This window comes from Haemaphysalis longicornis, unplaced genomic scaffold (genome assembly GCF_048455015.1).
Source record: "Haemaphysalis longicornis isolate Haplotype H1 unplaced genomic scaffold, Haemaphysalis longicornis Haplotype H1 scaffold_5, whole genome shotgun sequence".
In the NCBI taxonomy this organism is placed as follows: Eukaryota; Metazoa; Arthropoda; class Arachnida; order Ixodida; family Ixodidae; genus Haemaphysalis; species Haemaphysalis longicornis.
Genome location: NW_027526385.1, coordinates 82423278 through 82446304, shown reverse-complemented (window position 1 = coordinate 82446304; position 23027 = coordinate 82423278). Strand labels below are relative to the sequence as shown.

Sequence of the window (23027 nt, the reverse complement as noted above, 5' to 3'; positions counted from 1 at the left end):
CGCAGGTGATTTACCATTGCTTGCATATGGAACGCATAAAAGCCGGCTTTTTATCTTGTTCACATTAATCACAACTGAAGCAATCCCGCGCCCGCGTATGCATGATTATTTCACGTATGCGTATGCGGAGCCGCGGATTATCTATGTCTAAGAGTTCACTATACGCAAGTGGAGTTCAGACTGGCTGTTTTGAACCAGATGGTAGTCGCAAACAAGAAGGCAGGGAAGATCGATCGGTTCTTATTTGGCCAAAGAAGTTTATAAGTCACTCTTCAATTTTTCCACCTTCATCACCGCTATAACTATCACGGATGTGCGTTATTTACGAGAGCGTTGACTTTTCTCGGAAATAGCTATGTAACATTTCGTCTGTCATAAGCAGTTATACTTGCTGGATGACGGACTATACGGCTATACAGTTAAACCTCCGTTTCAGGAAACGAAACCCAGATTTTACGAATATAAGGAATTAATGAGCAAATTTGCGATCCTTCCCGCAGTTGCCCATGGGCCTTATGCTTCTTCCATTTTGCGATGTTCGAATTTTACGAAGTTCCCTATATAACGAAATATGTCCCGGTTCGTACTGGCCTCATCGATCCGGGGTTCAACTGTACTGCAATTTCTCGTTCGAGGTTATTGCAACGGCAGTCACATAGGGTACAGCCTCCCTATAACGAATTTGCTTTATCCGAAATCTCGTTTCACTCGAAGTGTTTCATGGTCCACACCCCGATCCGTATACAGCTAATCGTTTCCGTTTTTAATGAAATATCGCTTATAACGAAGCTGTATTTTTGTCCCAATGACTTCTTTATAACGACGGTTTAGTGTACCTCTTGCGCAACGGACCGTATTGATCGTGTACGCGTACGGGTGCAGGAACGGACTTCGTACGACGACCGTCTCGACGAGTCCGCAGCCTCGTCGTACTCGAAGCTGCCTCCTGCCAAGGCGATACCTCCCCCTCCGCAAGAGCCCCCCATGGAGAGCGTCCTCATCGGCGGAGGCGGCGGCGGAGGCGACGAGTACGAGGCGGCGCTGCCCGACTACGCGGTCAACTCGCTGCCCATCCTTCCGGCGCAGCAGAAGCCGGGCGCCATCGTCGAGACGACCACGGGGGCCAACGGGGACAAGCCCGTGTACGTGGTGCACTTTGTGCTCGGCGAAAAGGACGCCAAGGGCCGCAACAAGGTCACCACCACCACCCAGAGGTCAGCATACTGCGCGCACGCGCACGGGGTACCGCTGAGGGCGAACGCGTTGCATGTTTCCTTTCTCTTAACGCGCACCTTTCGCCTTACACCGGTCGTGTTACAGCGTCGGATGTTGGTTGGGAAGCTCCAGCAACCGAATCGGATGCCGCATTGGAATCTAGCCAACCAGAATCTAGCCAACTACAGCTAGCCAGCTACAGGATCAACGATGTGTAGTAGGAGATTTCAGTTCGCCTTGAAGCACCATATCTAGTTCAACTTGGTCGTCTCTAGCCTTCGACCGAAAAACGTCGCAGAACCCATCCATCGTGTTAACGCGTTAAATGGACCGTGCAACACTTTTTTCAACGTTTTCTTATACCCTAAATGCGTTCAGAACGTAGTCAACAAACATACTCAATGCTTAGAATAGGGGGTCACAAAGTACCTCAGCCAAACATTACTGCTATATACCCACCAGATAACTCAGTTACCTGCTTAAAATATGTTTCTCTCTTTCCCGATCTTAGCGCTGTTCGACCGCTGGAATTGCGTTATTGCAGCATTGTAGCGGCTGTTGGCCGGTTTTCCTTCAATTGCCGCAGGGAACGCATTCGATAGCCATTCTAAAAAGAAAGCCACAAATGCAAAACAGAAACGAAAGGCGCATCTGCTGCGACGAGCAAACCACGCAGTGCCGCGCCGGGCTGGCGATACCTGAAGCTTTCGCAGTGCTTCCAGACGCGAAGGAAAGAGCGCGAACGTTTATGGGTAGTGTTGCAGAGTCTCTTTAAACGTTTTCATGCGGATGCGAACATTGACGGCGCTGAGCTAACATAGACTAAGGCCGAGTGGAGAATGTTGCCGCAATTGCCGTAAAAAGTCTGAAAAATGACCTCATTTCACGTCTCATCCAACCGGCTATGTTCAGACTAATACTGACGCAATAGCCATATGTGATCTGTGGATGTAAAAAAAAAACGGCGTGTCCCGCCGTTCGCTTGGCTGAGACGTGAAATGACGTCATTCTTTTAAGTTTTTACGACACTCGCAGCAACAGTCTGAATTCGGCCAAAGAACCACACAGAAGTTGATGAAGCGCTCCTTCTCTCTCTAGAACGTTCTCATGCTTTGGACGAGAATTCACTCATCCAACCAAAGAAAACGTGTCACACGATTCAGGAAAAAGTCTTGCCTCGTCGATTCAAAGGCGATTTTAAGTCCCTTGTTCGGCAACAAGGAATATCGATCAGCGGCCATCGGAGCAGAAAACTGACGGTGCCGTGTGGGAAAAAAATATAAGACAGTTCAGGAAAGCTGCTTCAGGGAGCTGGTTCCTGTTTTCGTATTGGGGCGAAATCGAAACGTGCAACGTCAAGTAAGACTCTCTTTTTTTAAAACAAGGTCCGCTGGGCAGCCTACAGGGCTCCGTTTCTGCCCGCATCTCGCCACTGCTTTTCCTCGACGCTTGCCGCGAACATCACACGGCGCGAAGTCCGCAAATAAACACCGTATTTACCCTCGACGTCTCGTCTCCCGAGTGACAGCGCAGGCGAGCTTGGTTCCCCCAATCCGCACGTGATCCTACCCGCTTATTTATATTTGGCGCGCTCCTGCCCATATTCGACTGAGCGATTACAGTGGTCTAGAGGCGAAGTTTGCTAAAAAAGGCCCAGCTCCCCCTCTCTCTCCATCGCCATCTCTCTCGTTACGCACCGCATGCCTTTTAGTGGCGAAGCACCTTAGGACCTCGCTTTGTCCAAGGCTTCGCGTCCGTGTACACAGTGTTGCGCATGCGCGAGGAGCATTGGATTGGATTGGATTGGATGTGGATTTGGATTGGATTGAAATGGATTGGATTAAAATCGGATTGTATCGGATTGGATTGGATTGGAATTGTATATACTGCACACACGCGTTGTCACTCATTTACATGCGCGAGTGGGCAACGCCACGGGTGATTTTGGTTAAGTACGATCCCCATTGCTTCGCCCACTCGTCATGATTCACATCGTGGAAATGCGTGAATTTTGTTTTTGTTTTTGTTGTCCTTGCGGCAGCTCGAGCCAACAACTTTTGTTGTTGTGTTTGCTTTTCAACGCCGTTTTAACCCCTTGTTTTTTACTGCCTGCTATTGTAAAAACCAACCTAGCGCTGGTACTCTCTGGTATGTACAACCGGTAAAACGCTTGTCTATAACAGCGATTTCTACTTCAACCAGCTACATCCGAAAACTGCCGAAACATACTCGTTCCAAACATGTCGGAGGCAAAAGCGAAGGGCCAATACTTCAGAATTCCGCAGTAGTTTTATTCAAATCCCGCTCCGGTGGGGCAGGATAGGGCTGAGAGTACGAACGCTGTGTTATAGACAAGCCTTTTACCGGCTGTACTTAACTTTGCATCAGATATGCCCGCGGTTTTCTTCGCGCTGAGTAACGTGGGCATGTAGGAGACGTGTCAGCAGTTTTAGTGTTTTAACTGGAACGAGGCTACCGAATATACTTCGTGTTCAAGCATTCTTTCCCCAGTTGTTTTGTATTCTTTGAGTCACAGGCCGTTTCGTGTGCATTCTTCGGCCATTTTTTAGGTCATCTCTTTGCCACAAAGACACCGAACTTTTGACATACCGAGTTCACGGACTATGTGTGATAACTCGTAAGGAACACGTAGATTTTGCCCGAACCAAATGGTTTCGCATGTTTGTAGTACACGTATCTTCTTACGTGAATCATATATACATTTATTTATCTCCTTTAACCTTTGTCGAAGGCTGTGTAATTACGATTGCATGGTCCCACTACTATCAGCATTGCTAGGAGTCCAGTCGTTTTTGACAGCAATGTTTTAGCCTTCTAAATCTATGAAATAAATTCATTGAAATTGAAAACTAATGCTTTCCCAGTCTAAAATGACAACAGGAATACCGCAGAAACCTAACAAGAATTCCCGTTGTGCGACAGAAAACTTCGTTTGTGACAACAGAAGCCCTGTTGTTACGACAAAGCCATCTGTTGTCACGACACACATTTATGTCGCACCGACAAAGTCAATTTTCTCAACGACAGACATTCCTGTAGTCACAACAGAACTGCCTGTCACTACGACAGCCATGATGCTGTCATGACATAGCCAGCTGCCAGAACCACGATACAACAATACGACAAAATGACAGAACGACACGCAAAAATACGACTAACTACAGGAATTTTTCTCGTTGTCATTTTCGACAAGGTTCGCATTAATAAGCGCTTTGATTCAAGACTGTCTGAATTCAGTTATAAATCCGCTCCTCTGCCGTCTCTTCTCAGCTTCCCGCCTTCGAGCTCGGCACCGAGTACGCAGAGCACGCCACCGAGCACGTCCAAGCGCAGCACGACGAGCACTACAACGAGCACGACCAGCACCACGACGACGAGTACGACGACGACGACGCCGCGACCTCGCACGACGGGGAGCCAGGCGCCGGCGACCCGGCCACCGGCGGCGGCGGCGTCGACGCTGAACCCGCACTCGCCCGAGTTCGCCGACATGCTGAACCAGATCCTGAACGCCTCCAAGAACGGCTTCGGCCGCTCGCCCCAGTTCGTCGTGTTCGCGCCCATGCCGGCCGATCACAAGCGGCAGCAGCACCACGCCGAGCACAAGGTGAGCAAGGGGGGAAAATGTCTGCTGTGTGGGCTAACTAGAATATTGCGGAAGAGCGTTCGAGTTTATTTTAAGGATGGAAATACTGTGAAAGGTAGAGCGAGTAGTAAACACCCGTTTTAAACTAAAACGTCACGAATCTTTCTTGGCGACAAATTGTCGAAGAGGGTTAAGCAAGAACGCCATAGGAGAAAAAAAATCCCGGGCCATCTCCACTAACGTGAAACCGGGGGAAGGGCGAATCATGCAGTGTAAAAGTGTATTCTTGGTGTCTTGGCCTTTTTTGCCAACGGAGCTGAAATCGTTGGGGGGTAGAAGTATAAAGCTTTGCTGTAAAAGTCTCTTGTCTTTGAAGCACGAAGCTGTCTAGCGCGAGGCGTAAATGAGTAGTGTCTCAGTGTTTCTTTAGTACGCGTTACGGAGCGCTCCAGCGCGGGCCGTAAACGAGTCTCCCGCTGTTTTTAGTGCTGTGACTACATGAGACGACGATTACGACGACAACGGAAGACGCCAACCGTCCCAGCCCCTAAAGGGGCTTCGTCCCTACATGGAATGTTCAGAAAGAAGAACAAGCTATGCGACCAATACGCTTAAGTGGAGAATTGATTCCCTTGAACGAGAGAAACTGAAGGTTAATAAATTACAGTTCGAACTTCGAATATGCTTCGGGTCTCACACAAAAACGCACGCACTCGCCAGCTCAGACCGACGATCTACATATTCTCTATTGAGGAGAAGGATTGCGATTCAACTGTTTGTTCGTTGTTTCGACTACAAAGTCACCATCCCTCACCGGGAAAAGAATTCTAACAAGGTCTCCCTGATAAGGAACAGTGACGTGCCATCTATCTCTGCGGTTAGATCCCTGTTTCGCTTCCCAATACAACTATATTCTGGATGAGCAGACACTGCCACTTAAGTAGTGGGAGGCAAATCGTGATAACCCACGCAATTCTGTTTCCTTCTCTAATGATGGTGATAAGAATGCCGTGGATGTCTGTACTTACAACCTGACAAATTTTGCTTGGCGACGAGTACATGCATTTAAAAAGCATACATTATGAGTGTTGGCATTGAGCAGGGGAACATTTCTGCGACGTTCAGGTGATGATGATGACGATGATTGATAGTGGTATCCTCTATGTAGCGGAGTGATGACGCGTCATCTTACCAAAAAAAAAACTAAAAAGAAACTAATATTCCTATGTTTTACACTCTCCGTTTAATACTACCGCTGCTCTTAGGGCAGGCACAAAAAAACTTATTCGTCACAAAGTACTTATTTTTTATGTTACGGGTTGTAGCTGTCCTAGGCAATATTCCCCCTCTCTGCTTTTCGTCCACCAGCATTCTAATCTTCTTTTCGTCGCCTCGACAGCCTTGAAGTTAACTCCGTCTGTGCAATCCTTAAATTCTATAGGGCTTCTGGAAGCCGGATATTTCGCTCATGTAGATTTGGATGCATGCAATCGCATTCTAGCACTATGTGCCGCATAGTTTGTTTCTTTTACGCAGACCACGCATACCCCATCATTTTGTGTATACTTCCCCACAAAGCTCTTAGTTCGCAAGCAACCTGCTCTAGCCTCAAAAAGCAAAGCACTGCCTTTTGGAATTATTGTAGAACTTTTCCCTTCTGATGTCCAATTTATCACTCTGTACATCTCTAACGAAGTTTTAGCTTCCATTTTGTAAGACGACAGTGTTTTATTCCCGGATACACAAAGATTTCGCCGACTTCATATCCGTCACGGAAGTCAGGCCAGTACAACGAAGCAAGCTGCCGGTAAAGGGTGCACCCCTGCACACAACGCCTTCGTGCGGGGAAGCAACCTTTAGCACTATAGAGTACGTTATACTTAGGGTGGTTCATTTTCAAGTTTTACATTTTAACACGAAAGTGTTTTATGCCGCGACACCCCAAGGTTTCACTGACGTCATATCCGTCACGGAAATAACACCATTACACGTTTGCCGAAGCGACCCGCCAGCAGGACGTCGCTCCCCAAGCACACCCACAAGACAGCCTCCGACTCGCAAATCACGCTCAGCTGCAGATTTCGCTGCACATTTCCCTTTTGTGTTTTCCTGATTCCTATGACAGAGGAATCAACCAGTTTTGTCTCTCCGTTTATTCGTTTCTATCTGCCTTGCCTCTTTTTTGGTGATTCATGACAGCTCAACATCAACACATCCACCCTTCTTGGTCACACAGGCCTCCCGCTACCACCCGATGGGCGTGCCCGTGGGTCAGCAGGTCATCGCGGCGGCCGGGCAGCAGCACGTACCGCACGAGCAGCAGCACCACATGGCCGCTGCCCACCCGCCACCACCGCCCGTCCCACTGAGGGTGCCCATCAGGCCGCGTGAGGAGCACTACCCAGTGGCCTCCCACCAGTACGCCCACCACGAGGCCGCGCTGCCGCCCAGGCAGCAGTACCTACTGCCGCCCCCGCAGGTCCTCAGCCGTAGGAACGGAAGCAACCCGAACCCGTTCCAGGCGCCGCCTCCACCACCAGGATTCCAGGTAGGCCCATCGCCGCAGCAGGCACGGCCTTTTAAAGCGGAAGTCTTTCTTAGTGGGACCGATGGCGTCCCGTGAAAAAACTAATGCATTTCCCCATAGACCGGTCGGTCGACCGAAAAGCTCTGATAACATCTCTGGACACACGGCGCGTGCGCGGAACCGGGCTTACACTGGGTCAAAATGGTTACTTGGAAATTGTAGAGGAATTCGGTTCTACATAAGACAATACAACCATCGACCATGAAGAAGGGGTACAGTGGTACACCTTTCTGTTATATAGGCCACGTATCGGCGCACATTTAGATATTCGTAGATACGTTTACACAGTGCTCGGAAAGTCGTCGCTTGGTTTCGTTCTTCGTTTACGATTTGGCGCTTCGATGGTTTGGTGATCGATTGGGCGCACTTTCAGCGAAGGTTGGACGTACTTTTGGCGAAGGTTTTGGCGCACACTTGAGGCAGTTTTCGATATAAGAAAGCTGTTTCGCTCTTCTCATAACTTTGTTTGGGAAGGGATATGGGAATTGTTTTAAGGGTCATCGGTTACCGTACTCGCCAGTCAACGAAAAGGAAAAGAGCGGAAGTTCTTTGCAGTCCACCCTAGCTTTGTGATGCCATCGGCAACCAATCTGTTTTCCCACACGCCGCCGCTGGGCTCAAACAATAGCAGCTTGAGTCAAGGCGAATTTACCGGGTCACAATACCTTCCCAGCGTGCTCTTTCGCTAATCCTCGCCCAAAAATTGAGGTCTTTCTCTGTAATTATTCCGCAAACTGTACTCTAGTTTAACCGCGAGGACACTACGTCGAAACACGGCGTAGACTCAGTAGTGAAAAACTCAGTGCTGGTGCCTCCTAAGAATCCAGGTTAGGAGACACAGACAAGCAAGCGCTGGTGCCTTCTGGTGCAAATGAGACAACCAGGTTGTAATCTGATTGTATACCTTAGGACTCGAGATGTAAACACAGCGCTGGTGTCTTCCGGGGTGTCTCGAGAAACAACCGGGGGGGTTTAGTCTGCCTCTCCGTTCGTTTTTTTTTAAGTTTTTGGCTCGGTTTTCTCACGTTTGACGATCAACCGACCAATCAACTTGTTCTCTATTCATTTTGGCGCTCGAAACGAGATTCTTCGTAGCTCAGGCACCACCCTCTCTCCTGTCTTCTTCACCCGCAGGGTAACGGGCCTCCGCCCCCTCCGCCTCCCGAGGAGCCTCTGCAGCCGGGATTCCAGTCCGTGGGCGGATACAGCGCCTCGCGGAACCACGAGTCGTACGCGCCGCCAGGAGGCCCCCCTCCGCCACCGCACGGCTCTTCGTCCCCGTTCAACCCGCCTCCACCGCCACCTCCGCCCCCGCACCACCACCACCACCACCACCCGCACTACTCGGGCTCTCCGTCGCGCTACAACGACGCCGTCGACTCGCAGCGGGGACTGCTGCACCCGGCCTCGGAGTCGGCATACCCCAACAAGGTGAACACGCATATAACAATCAAAAACAGCTCACGTGTATCCCCACTCGTCTGTTAATAACACGAGGAAATGATCAATGAATTAACTTTAGAGGTGCCCTCAGTCTAGAATAACTCGGTGCTTGCTAGCGATATTAAAATTAAGGTTTGGGGGGAAAGAAGGGGGGGTTGGTGCGCGCGTGGGCATGCATCTGTTTTGGGGCAGAGTGCGGCTCATTTGGAGCAGTATTCATTGTGTGGGATACATAGCGTGGAGAGGGGTGTTGCGATGGTATGTGTTTGTTTTTTCGGGGTGTGGGAGCCTCGCGTCGAAGGAGTCGGCAATGTGATAGCTGGGATGCTCGACTGGACACTTGGTAGCGGGTGAGAATGTCGGTTTACTTGAGGAAGACCGTATGGGTGAGGAAAGAGATGAGGTGTTGTTGCTCGATGGGCTAGCTCCCCGGTGTACGGAGTACCCGGCCATTGCCTGGGCCACTTCGTTTCCCGAAGGCCCGTGCGGCGAGGGGATATTTAGAAAATTTAGGGAGTAAGTTCCATACTACGAGCAGAAAAATTCGGCCACCTTCGCAGTTCAGATGCGAGGACTAAGGAGACAGCGGAGTTGGTGGTCTTCACTATGGCATTAACTTGGAATTTCCTATGGCTGCCCATTTTATCGGTAGACCGAACACCGATGCCGTCGGGTGCACGCGGTCTCTCTCAATTAGGAGAACACCTGCACGTCAGAGCTTACGTCATCACTAGGCGAAGCCAATCCTGGACGCGCGCCTCCCCACCCGTACATCTGCGCCGACGTGCACTCCCCACACCGGCTCGTCGGCTATTTGCCGCCTCGCCACTTTCCCTCACACTTGGTTGCCTAGCGTTTTCCTCCTCTCCACTTTTGTGCGCCGAGTTTTGAGCGAAGCCAAGCACGGATGGAACTCAAACTTAAACAGCTTCGCTGTTAAAAATCTTTTTAGGGACGCGCAATAACCGACATTTCATTAAAACAGTGTAAAAAGTAGAACACGAGTTTCAGAGCCACGCCAGGTATACTCTTACAGGGGGACCATGACTTTTGAGTGCTACAAACACCCTGCGAGGCTGGCTTTCCGACATGACACTTCTCCGTCATGATGGTGCATTATATGCTCAAAATAAACACGGCTACGCCTCTTGGCTCTTAAAGGGACACTGCAACACTTTCGATAAGCGCTTTCACTCTGTCCTTCGCGTCTGAAACCACTGCGAAAGCTATTGTTATCGCCAGCACGGAGCGGCACTGCGTGATCTGCTCGTCGCACCAGATACGCCTTCCGTTTCTGCTTCGTTTTTGTGGCTTTTAAGTTGCTATCTAAAAGCGTTCATTGCTGAAACTGAAGGAAAACCAGCCAACAGCCGCTGCATGGCCTTAGTGACGTAATTCGAGCTGTCGAAGACCGTCAAGAGTGGAAAAAAAAAATATCTTGAGCGAGTTTACAAGTTATCTGATGGCCATAGAGCAGTAATTTTTGGCTGAGGTACTTTGCGACCCCCTAATATAAGTACTGAGTGTGTTGGGTGACTACGTTCTGAAAGGATTTAAGATTTTCAAGAAAGCTGAAAAAAGTGTTGCAGGGTCCCTTTAAGTACATGGCAGCATATCTTAGAAGTTTACCCGCTCGCGGTTATCCCTGAGGATCGCTGTACGGACCTACTAAGAGCACAGGCGATGTGCTTACGCCGAGTCAAAAATGGTAACAGAAGTTGACTTCACCGCTGTGGGTTAAACGAAGTGTTCACCATGTGACACCGCGAAAAAACAAGGAGTACACATGAAGTAGACCAAGTGCTCGTATATGGACAAATTTGGCAGCCAACGAAAGGTACGGATAGAGATATATAAGCAACAGAATGGCTGTTGGAAATAGTTTGAGTATAGTTAAGCGTAGACATGGTCGCGTAGGTGACTTTGCCGCCATAAGTAATTTTGCCGCCATAAGTTCAGCAAATCTGACCTTTTCTTCGAATTCTAACTATGACGTCATCCACACGAGACCTTCGGGCTCTCGTCAAGGCAATCATCCTCGAGAGATATCTTAGCTTAGCTTTATTTAGTCATGCGAATACTCTGTTTGCATTATACACATTTGTTGAGTGAAGTCAGCGATTCGCGGTCGTCACCGAGTGGGCCGGCTCAAGTTGCCGTCCCATCGTGTCCAGGACCGAAGCGGGTTCGAGATCCACGCGGGAGACTCGTACGGCAGCGGCGGCCACAGCAGCAGCAGCGGCCACGGCGGAAGCGGCCACGGCAAGGGCATCACCTTCACCATCGGCGGCGGAGACCACCACGGCGGCGGCGGCCACCACGACTACGGCGTCAGTCCCATGGGCGTCATCAAGAACCTCTTCCTGCCTTTCCTGCCCAAGCCGAAGGTGGGTGACTCCTCCTCGTCTTGCTTTTAAATACGATGGTCTTTCATGGGCTTCTTAAGCGCAGAAATTTCGGTCTGTCTGTATGTCTGTCTGTCTGTGACTCGATTCAGTCCCCCGGCCAAAGTGAAACAGAAGCTACACAATGGTCTTATACACTCACTGCAAATAAGTCCGGTGTCAGTGTTCCTACTTGTCAACATTGTTGCGCAATAACAAGACATTACGCAAACATAAGGCAGAACATCAATACATTGGTGATATCTACAGTGTTCCTTTATAAAAAATGAATGGATGCTTGGTTTTTGCGATAGCAAATGAAATACTACATCAACAGCAGAAAACCGTCGCCTGCTGTTTCAGCGCTACCTCCTGGCGGAATTCAAGACATCAAACGGCATTAGCAACGAAAGGTTCCACTAGATGGGATTCACGTGCCGCTTAGAACGCTGGTGCAATATGGCATCGTAGTTCTGTAAACGTTGTAGTAGTGTGCCTCGATTCACGCGCGCCTCTGCCGTACGCTAGCGCTGGCATCGAGACACCCGACTTGGAGCAGTAGAACGCGGTAAATTTAAATTGACTTGAGCAAACCTCAAGCGTGCTATCCGGGGACAACAACGCCAAAGCGTTGGCAATGTCTTGCGTTGATGGCTGCGAAGTTGCCTGCAAAATTATGGCATTTGCGACTACATGCAAAATCATGTCCTCCAGAATCAAAGTTTGTTACCCCGGAGGAAGTCAATCCAGGCCACATCCAATCCGAATCTAGCCAGTTGCTTAGCATTAAAAATGACGTCGTCGTGGAGTCGCACCATGGCTCTGTCGCGGAAAAGTTTGCCCGAAAATCTAACTCTTGGCTTTATTTTGTCCCAAATATTGTTCGTATACATTGTTCCTATGGGACAACTGGCGCTTCGGGATATCCGGGATATCCAGAAAGTCCGAATTTTTGGAGCCCGGAAAAAGCGGTCGGCTACTATACAGGTTTTTTTTCATAACTCCAATTAAAAGAGTAGCGCGTATGCTCATTGGACAAATGGTTCGGTATAGTGGGCTTATACACCATGAGGCAAGCGGGAAGGCTGGTGAATTGGCCGAAACAAACACGTCTGCAATTTGAGGGGAAACAATCAAGTTATAACAAATGAATTGCTCCGGATCAAGACACGTTTTGGGCCAGAAGTCCTAGAGATAACCCATAACCCACATAACAACGCATAGTGTTTCTATAATAACGGTGCTGCGTTGTCAGGCGGATTATTTCTCGCCAAAGTTTCGGAGGCCGGTGCGTTTATGATACGACTACGTTTTAGGGAAATACTAGCTGCGGGAAATGGGTGTGACCACCCACTTCCCCTAAAGCGTCTGCTAGTGCAGACTAAGTACAGCCGCGTGGCTACAATGATTTCCTGTACGAACACTATTTTGCTACTTGACTAGACTGATGACCGCAATGTCAGCGTCAGAGAGCTTAAGCTTCACCATCCTCCCTGCGCAGGTAAACCTCAACGGACGGGTCGTGTTCGGCGTCGTGCTCGAGAAGGGTGTCGGCCTGGGCCACAACCAGCACGGACAACAGCACCACCACGCGGTCGCGTACCACCACTGATCACCCAGCATCCACCATTGCCCACCCCGCGACACCCACATCTCTGACTCTGCAGCATACAGCACCCCCCTCCGGCCACCGCACATAGCAAAGGCACGCAGACGACAACCAGGAACGCGTCGTCTCCACCCCGCTGTCCGCGTCATTGGTCATAGCCTTGTAGTCCTTGCACGCCGTAGGTTTTTTGCTAGCGATGTTGACTCCCTGTGCTCTGCTAACCACGTTTCCGGGACCCACCTGTGTCAGCGTGCACTTTCAACATCCGTTTGGCGTCGGCAACCAGGAAGCGGTTGTCTATACTCTTCTGCACAAGTCACTGGCCATACCCTGTAGCCCTTGGTAGCCATCTGTCTGTCACTAGCAATATTCACTTCCTGTGTTCTGCTAGCGACGTTCCTGGGACCCACCTGCTTCAGCGTGCACTTGCAGCATCCATTTTTTTTTGTGTTCCAACTGTCCAAGAGGAGTCGGTTGCCTAAGCAAAAAGAGAGCGACACCAGGGCTTGGCACGGACGCTTCAACAGGGCCACCTTTCTAAACATTCACGAATAATTGTTTGCTTCCGAAACCGACTCCTGCTAGGCCGTTTCACTTAACGTCATTTGTATGCGCTCAGACATTATTGCGTGAACAACCTGGCTTTGTTGACAAAACGTCCTGTCCATGAGCTTCGGGACGACCAGAATGACAATCAGCAGCGCTGGTGAGCTTACGTAGGCTTGAAAATATGCTTTTGAAGGTAAATTTTATTTGAAAAAGATATATCTCGTTCGTTTTGTGTACGTTTACATATACGGATATATTTTCTAGCTGTCCTCGAAGAGTCGCTGTCGGCTGAGACTCGTGTCTAGGCCTCTAGAATGCACGAGGTATACAAAAACTCTAAATACGTGTTTTATAATGCATCAAATAACTACGGAAGCTACGGCGGACAGAAGCAGCGTGGCCAGGTATAGGAAATATCGCTAACGGCAAAGACCAGTGAAACTGGACATCAGTGTCGGTTTCCAAGGTAAATTAGAGCAAGCTAACTTAGCTAGTGCTTTGGCCCTTGACTTGGGACAGGACCCCACTATCGAGACGGCGCAGTATCACGTGACTTTTAGAGGACACCGACACTTGGCACCCTGAGTGCGGCAAGCGAAGGGGCGTAGGGGAAGTTCTTCGAGGTCCAGTTGCGAGCAGGCTAAGGGATACGTGCATTATTACCACCTCCAACGAGAAGTATAATAGCTGTTATGCCGCAAGTCCACACAAGTCGTCGGGAGGTGGAAGGGTGATCTTGAAGAAAAAAAAAATGACCATGAGATTATTCCAAAGTGCAGGTTGGGAGCCTGCAACTCCCCTCTTGAACACATAGCCAAGATGACACGGCCGTGGAGCGACTATGGTGTTCGCCTTTAACCAGGAGACCAATCTATAGTGGCGCGGCAGTACCACAATCGTTGTGCCGCGCACTTCACCTCGGGAGAGTTCTTCATTTACGGTACTGACTCCCTGGGCTAAGGCGGGGATGCGGGAGGTTGACGTACGCCTTCACCCGATAACTCTCTTCTTTGCGATACCCGTAGTCGCCCACGGTAGACCAAGTCAACTAATGAAGAAAAAGACACATCGTTCACGCGTCTTTCATCATAACTTCATCGATTGGTGGCCGAGATTCGAGTGAGTACCGAGTTTATGTGAGAACTGGGCGTTTGGCGGTAGCTCGGTGTAATGTTGCGTATCACTCTGAGTAAAGCCACTAGCCCATTAGGGAGAAAAAAAAAACGTCATTAGGTATAACTTGCTGACCTTTCACTGCCGTCCAGTCTACGGATTTTAGGGAAACAAAGCAAGGCTGTATCACATTCCTTCGTTCGGTTGTCATCTAACACAACACTCGGGGCAATATAACACGGCTTGACTCAAACAAGTGCCGTTTTGTACAGTTTATCATTCTATCGTCATTCAGCGGAGACCTTTTTGCCGTAGTTTATCTCCAGCTATAAATATGCAAGGCGGAAATACCTTTTCAACGATGTTTGCTGAATTTGGTTCGCGCAAATAAGTTACTCTGAATTGGATTGTACGATTCGTGTAGATTTTTCGCCTTGATGTGTGAACCAGAAGTTGGAGACCATACATACTTCCTTAATGACATGTCATTTTTTTTTATATTTTTACGTGAGTACAGTTTCATTTCGACCCATAAGAAGGGCTCTTGTGATCATGAAATACTTTCCATAACAACGCAACGGTAATGCAGCAACAAGGTGCGATAGTTTTCCTCATTTTTTTCTCGTAACAGCGTCTATACGCGAGAGCCCATAATTAAGGTAGAGGCGGGCGTAGTTTTTAGGTTATCCTCATCGATTCTTTTTTTAGCCTCTCATATGATCGTAAACGTAATGACTTCAAAAAACAAAAAAAGCAAAAACACGCCTCCGGTTGGTATCGCGGTTTTCGGTGAACAAAAGCAAGTTAAAACTTGTCTCATCGCGTCTTGTAGTTGTGCCGCATCACCGCTGCGTTGTTAGTTTTTTTTCACCGAAAACCGCGGAAAAATGGAGGCCCCCAAACAACCGCAAAATGTAAAGAATGGCTGGTCGCAACTAAAACAAGAAATTAATCGATTTCTTGTACGAACGGTGAAGAAAACTGGCCTGGAAAAAAAGGCAGTTTGGAATAAAGCGGGTTGCAGAGAGACGTTGCGGTGCCATGCATGTAAAGTTGCTTATTTCAGCCCACTGAAAACGTTAGTTGACGTTAATTGACGTTAGTGACGTTAATTGATGTTGAGTGGTCCCGTGAAGCCGCGTTCGATGCCTTGTCGTCGGCTGATAGCCTGCAATATTGCGAGCAGCGCCTGAACGAATTAAATATAGATACGGCTTCCCAGTCAACTCAAGCTGCAAAACACGTCAAGGTTCGCTTGAAACCATGCATGTTCGCATCCGTTGGTTTGCTTAGGGTTTGAACGCACGGAATGCTAAAAATTGGTAACCAGTTGGCAGTGACTTAATCTGCTCCAGCACATTCGCCACGAAGCTTTCAAATTTTGAACGTCACGCTCTCTCGATTCTGCCGCGCAAACCTCGGGTTAAGAACAATAAACGTATTGCTTTAACCGTGCGCATTAAGTGACAAGCCTGATCTAAAAGCGAGGAAATTGCTCGTTCGCTACAAGATTCAATTGTTTGCGGTTGTGTACATGTGTATCATACGAAAGCGTAGTTGCTTTCTACGACTTCTGTTTCCGCGTTGTCTATAACACGTGTTTCTCTTTTGGGTCTGTGAGGCTCTTTATAACGTTTGGATGGACGTGAAAATCTGTTAATATTGCTTTTTAGTGAGTGTAGATATTTCTTTCTTAGATACGAACACAGACGGTGTTGAATAAAACATGCAAACTCACGAGTTTGATTGCTGAACTTAAGATTTTTCGATGTTCTTGGAGTGTCTTTGTTACGCCACACCGTAACCCGAAAATAATATTAAAAAACACCGTACTGTGGGATACGATTTGAATTTTTCGAAATACTTAAGGAAATACGAGTAGTGTTTTTATGTTCCCATCTCTTTTCGTCCTCTCCTTCCGGACTCAAAACTCACTGTATGCGTCTGAGAAAAAAAAAAAAAAAAGAACTCTGTCTTTCAATGCCTTCCAATGTCTTCCACGTTTTGTAAAAAAGCCTACCGCCTTACATGACCACTCGCGTCGCTTGAGAAATGTACAGTACAATGATGCGTGGACTCTTCTCGTATGAAAGTTTCCTCTCGCATTCCATCTCTTACTGATTTTGTTCACTTGTAAGCTCTAAACTGCGAAAGACAAATGCTTGTATATGTGAAATGCGCGTTCAATAAAACAAAATGTACTTTCAAACTCCTGCTTAGCTACTTGTGGTCTTGCGTATATGTTTGTGATCACGCAAACTCCAGGACCAAACTCCGGGACTTTCCGTTTCGTCAACCGTACGGAAGCGGGCCATCTTTTATAAGCGGCCCTGGGGCGGTATTCTCGTGTTTTGTAAGTTTTGTGTCCGTTTAAAATGTGTCCCTTTTGAGCAAGCCCTGATTGGCTAAAAGCGAACACCCGGATGTGACGCCATGCAAACACGGCGGAGCTATGAGCCGCGGTTTCTCGGAGCAGACGATTTTGAGCAGACGATTTCTCGTCGCCTTGTTGTTTGTTCGCTGGCGGTGCAATCAACTCATCACATATAGTTTAAAGTAGGTTTACTCGTTTAAAATGTGTTAACAAGAACAGTTGCGCAAAAGTCAACCCAGAGCCCACCTACAACTGGAAGTACGTCACAATAAAACGGACGCAAAACGGACGTTTTCAAAACGGACTAGCACGAGAATACCGCCCCTGGTTATAAGCTGCATACTTCGCCTGAAGCAACGTAGTACAAGTATTGCTTTAGAACATTTTAGCAGAAAAATCACTCGACTTGGGCAAAAAACGCGCAGGATTGGGGAACCACAGACTCTACCTAAAAGCCCCAAAGTTTGAACTGCGGGTCCTCTTCAGCCTTTCGTCAGCAGAATGTATTTGGTATCGAAAGGAAACCAATAGATGGCGCTAGGTGCCTTCATTTCTGCAGTGAATACGGAACGGAATAACGCCACCGGGCGCCGGATGGTGCCCAAATGGTATACCTTCCCGGTTCCGGTTTCCAACCCCGGTTTCCGGTATCCAATATCCCCCGAAGCTGTAGCAGCTGACCCGAGAGAGAGAGATCAAACTTTATTTAAAGCGGCCCATGTCCGGCCTGCCGAAAATGTGATTCTGGTGGGCCTGGAAGACGTTCAGAGCGCGGGTTTTTTGGAAATGTCATTAACGCAAGAGTTTTATGTCCGAAAGCTTATCGATCACGCAGCGTGATTTTTCATCATGTAAAATCGCGCGTCCACTCTGCTCAACAAGCTGGCGAACGGAGAAAAAAAAATCAGCGCAGCGAGCGGTGTTCAGCTCCGGAGAACATAAAATTTTTTGCTAGCTGGATTATTGAACCAAAAATTTCTTCTAGCTAGAAATAATTCTAGCTAGAAATAGGCAGAATTTCTAGCTGGAATTTCAGTTTCTAGCTCATTTCTCGCTGGATTGAGATTTTGTTCCGGCTGGAAGCTATTACTTCCAGCTAGCATTTGTTCGTCCAGCTGGAAGAAAAAAAAACGCCTGCAAGCTGGCAATAATCGTCTCTAGCTAGACTAAGAATTGTTCTAGTTAGAAGCCGTCGATTCAAGCTCGAATCTATGAATCTAGTCGGAAATGAAGCTGGAAATTATGATTTTTTTTATAGAAATGCTCTTTCCATTTTCACGAAAGAGGGCATAATTTATTGTACACCCCCCCCCCCCTCTCCTAAAAAAAAAAGAATATTCAGAGAGGCCGTTAAGCCATCTTGCGTGTAATATATCCGAAAGCCTCCTAGACTACTTCCAGCACGGAGGACTGGGCGGGGTCACCTTGGATGACGGGACGCGGCAGTTCTCGCCACTGCCATCGCCAGCGCCAGCCCGCAATGGCGAGCACCGACGATACTCGATGGGCAAATATCACCCCAGAGCCCTCCCAAAATCAGTTCTCCGAGGCTGCGGCGCCCCTGTTCCACTCACCTACCGTCAGGTTCACGTGTAACGCGATGTGACGTCAGCAACGCACGGGAAACTCTTCTTCCACCCCTTATAACGTGCTGAGGTAACGTGGTGCTAACGCACTCTTCTTACCTCGAACGACTGAGCCCTGGCCAATCCCCCTGAGTCGGTGCGCCAACTCACGGGGATTGGCCGGCGCTCACTCGTTAGCACCGATCGCAGTAAAACAGGGCGTGAAAGGAGAGGGGTTTTGTCACGCAAGTATACTGTACTTGCACGATTCTAACGCGCTTACCATGGTAAGACACAGGTAGGTTTGCTCATGAAAACTGGAAAAAAATAATTTCACGTCGACCTTACCGCGCTGATGTCAAGGGCATGACACCACATACCTGGCACAAGACATTTTATTTGACGCCCTAATTGCGGCACTACAAGTTCCCTGTGGTTCATAAAGTTGCTTATCCAGTTGCTGCGAGCGTTAAAACTAAAAGCGGGGAGCATTGAAAGCCGATTTCGGTTTCGAGGCCGACTACAATGCGCATGCAAATTTGAAGGCCACTTTTAGCGAAGCAAGGTGAGCGTTACAATCATGCAAATACGGTAATTCGGAGTACCATCACCGGTGTACCATCCGGTGTACCATCAGGTACCAACCGGTGTACCATCAGGGTAATAGAACGTAAACCTAGATGCGGGACTATAGGAGCTGCAAAAGGCAGGTAACTAGATCAAGAGAGAGGCAGAGAAAGAGAGAGAGAGAGAGAGAGAGAGAGAGACAGAGATCCTTAATGAAATCTGGCGAAGTTTGCCGAGCTAAAATGCCTAACTTGCTACGCCAGTTGATGACGTGATGAAGAAGATGATGATGATGTTGAAGAACTTGATGCGCACAGAGACGTTGAGTTATTTACAGAGACTGGTCTAGACTGTGTTGTAGGTACTGTATCAGAGCTTTTGTGGCCCGTAAAAGATCGAGAGAGGCTGGCCTTCGTCGTGCAGTGAAAATGAAGAGGCTGCTGCTGCTGGTGGTGACGATGATGGACTCCCAAAAATGAGAACGGAGTGAACAAACAGAACCGGAAATGGTGACTAAACAGCGCAGAAGACGAAACACAGAGAAGAGCAAAAACAGGACGAGCGCTGTTTAGTCACCATGTCGCAACACCAACTCGCCCAACTTTCCATCCTGCTGCAGAACCGGAAAGCCGTGATATCTTCAAAGAAGGCTTGCGGCGGTTACAGTTGCTTTGCAAAAGGCTCAGTTCGGCGACGACAGCCGTTATCAGCATGTGCCATCTCGTTTTTCCCAGCTGCCACTTCGCACCACAGTGCCAGAGCACAATACACAACAGGCCACAGCTCAGGGAATAAACGAGTGCTGTCTCTCTCTCAGAGGCTATAGTGACCTTTGGCAGACCAAATTGTCTTTCTGAATCACCCAAGTTTCTACCTAAAGTTCCCCTAACCATCATGCAGGAATCGCTTGCTTCCTTTTGCGTTAGATTGCGAGATAATTTTTATAAAACGCGTCAAGCCAAAAACACTCGCAGGTAGAAAATTGTTAGCGAAACTTCTAGCATGTGACATGCGTTACCGACGTCAACAGACCCAGGGACTGGTTCTACTGAAGCCCCCACGGTCACCCCTCAGACGTCGAAAAAAAAAAGCACAAAGGCTCTCGAAGTTCGAGCGTACCATGAGTATATATTTTCTTTTTGACGTCAATTCGCCCGCTTATCACTCGCTAGGCTAGTCGATTACGGGCAATGACTGGAAGCGCCTAACAAATGCCAGGCGGATAGTTCGCTCGCACGCATACCATGATATTGTGCACGATGTGCCTCTCCATAGGTGAGCGCAGATTCAGCCCGAACGTTTGAAGAACCTATTAGCCATCAAGCATTAAACACCTCCAGGACTACGTTTTGTAGTGTGTAAGAGCGGTCCGAAATTCTGATTAATTTGTGTGTCAGCGCGCCGGGTTGGACTAGCGTTGTTGAAGACAGACCGGCGCTCCTTTGTGACACAGGACCCGCTAGTCCCAAGGTGCACTCAGCGTCCCAGGGCTCACCCGGCTCATCACCGGTGCAGCTCGGCGCACCGGTGAGTAGGTGCAGCGCAAAAGCTGGTCGGTGGTGCGCCTCCGGTTTGGTCGGTGTGTAGATGCTAGCCGTGGCGGTCGCTCTCCGCTGTTGAAACAAGTACAGGTGGTGCAGCTGAAGGAGTGTACGCGGTAGCAGCATTTACACCTGCATTGCTGGTGGACGTTGGTAGCGCAGATGGCCACGGACTCCCTCCGACGGTTGGTCGTCGTCACTGGCTGGAATCGCAGATGCGTCGGCCACACGTGTGTGGAAGCCTCCATGGCATCTTCGGGCGCTTGCCGCTCCGTGTGAGAACCCGGGTACGCGATTGAAGCGTGCAGGATCTCGTTCTCTACGGTCAGGGCCAGCTCGCCGCTCAAGAAGTACCGCACGGGAGGAGCGACGCCCTCTGCGGCGGCACATGAGTGGCCGATCATGCCAGGGAAGACGACGTTTGACGACGTCACTAAACGCCTCCTCCAATAGTTGTTCCACAGATGAGATTCACCTGACTGGGGCCGGTTGGTCTGTGGCCTTGAAGATTTCGTGACTGACCACTCCGGGGCGCAAAGGGCCCTAGCTGGCCGCCTAGTTCCAGCAACCTCAAGGACCGACGTCTGAAATGGAACAGCGTTCGCACGGGGCGGCTCGTGCTCGCCTGCCCGTGCACGCGGTTAATGATGATGATGATGAGCGCCCCCTTCACAAGTAGTAAAGGAATCATGTTGTTCTTGCTGCCTTTATCAACAAAACAAACACGAAGGACCCAGGGCCATGTGGGGAAAAGGGGAAAAAAGCTAAGGGGGGAGGGGCGGTGTTAAAATTATTAGGGACCCGCCGCGGTGGCTCAGTGACTAAGGCGTTCTGCTGCTGAGCACGAGGTCGCGGGTTCGGTTCCCGGCCGCGGCGGCCGCTGTTCTGATGGAGGCTAAAAGTAAGAACGCCCGTGTGAATGAGATTTAGGCGCACGTTAAAGATGCCCAGGTGGTGAAAATTAATCCGGAGCCCTCCACTACGGCGCGCCTCATCGCCTGCGTTGCGTCGGCGCGTTAAAGGAGTACTGACACGAAATTTCAAACCTGAGATAACCATGTAGAGCGCTTCCTTTTTATCAGGAGATATCTCCCAGCAAGTTTCAACAGCAACCGTTCAGCGAAACATATTTAAAATCCATTTTAATCTTCGCCCGCACGAGAAAGCCCAGAGCGGACCGACATGACATCATCTGCTAATTGCCCCGAACTGCCGACGTCGGGGCTCCCGTGACGAAGCCGACGCGCTGGCTGTGGTTGGCGCGTGCTGCTCGGGCGTGTGTACACGTCAGGGTTTTGGGACTGACGTCATGCTGCCCAGGCCTGTGGGGACGGCGAGGACCTCGGCCGGTCTGGGCGCGCGCGTGCTTCCAGAGTGGCAGCGATACGGCAAGAATGGTGACGTCACGTGATACCTCCTGTCATGGCGGCCACTGGGCTTGTCAAAACCGAAACTGACACGAATAAACGACGCCGTAAATGAATGTTTACGCTGCGCTCGACCGTCTAATCTGTCATTCTATGATTAGTGGGCTGGTAGGCACGCATAGCAGCGAAGAAAACGTAACACAAAAAAATTCCCCCGCATTTCCCCGAGGGGGAGAATGTGAAAGTGCGAATGCACGGTTGTCGGCCCGCTTGCGGCGCTTGCGCTCGGCCCCCGCAGCCCACCGCCTCGCCGCCTTCTCTTCCATCTCTTCCATCGGGTTTGTAGTATCACGTGTACACCACGCAGTTATCAAGCCGCTATAACGCCGCTGAGTCGCCAACGCACGCCGCTGACGACGTAGTTTGAATGCGTTAAAGATATAAGGCGCGTCACTAACACTGATACCACCGTCGCGTCCGTGGCTTGGTCGGTAGAGCGTCGCGCTGCGGCCGCAAAGTCCTCGGATCGAAACCTGGCGCCGGATGCTGTTTCTTATTTAAATATAAAGGAGCACTGCGGACGCCGACGCCGCCGCCGCCGCCGCCGCCGGCGGTGGATGGTTTGGGGTCGCTTATAAAGTGCATTCGCACTTAAAATTTCGTGTCAGTACTCCTTTAAACCCCACAATCGAGTGAAACTATTAGGGGTTGTATTAGCTGTTGAGTTAAACAAAATGAAGGGGGTTGGCCAGAGCTCACTCGTCGGCCCCGATCACATAAAATGGTGAGGAAGATGTGGAGTTGCACCAGGCGTCATTCCGTTTCCGGACAGGTACAAGGGCCGCACTTCTTGTAGACGCCCACCGCCGCCTACTGGTTCCATTGGAACACTACTTCTATCCTCTTGAGCAGCTGGAAAAGGAGCTCCCCTGTCAGGCCTCAGTAGGCCAGGTGTCGAGTCCCTGGTTTTGGTCCGAACGGTGTGGTTTGGAGCCTGAGCAGTGTTTTTTTAACACGAAAGTGTTTTATGCCCGGGTACATCAAGATCTCACTCACGTCATATCCGTCACGGAAGTGACGTCGAATTGACCCAGCGGCGCCTGGAT

At 49.4% G+C, this 23027-nt stretch overlaps 1 protein-coding gene across 1 annotated transcript in view; it reads left to right on the top strand.

The window, feature by feature from the left end:
* LOC144139794 (uncharacterized) overlaps positions 1-16683 on the top strand; it is a 73996-nt gene extending 57313 nt beyond the window's left edge. The window contains exons 4-9 of the mRNA XM_077672050.1: positions 883-1214; positions 4507-4843; positions 7059-7370; positions 8544-8840; positions 11027-11239; positions 12738-16683. Of these exons, the coding sequence (XP_077528176.1) occupies positions 883-1214; positions 4507-4843; positions 7059-7370; positions 8544-8840; positions 11027-11239; positions 12738-12848 (1602 nt within the window). The 3' untranslated portion in view covers positions 12849-16683. The remainder of the gene's footprint in view (positions 1-882; positions 1215-4506; positions 4844-7058; positions 7371-8543; positions 8841-11026; positions 11240-12737) is intronic.
* The last annotated feature ends 6344 nt before the right edge of the window (positions 16684-23027 follow it).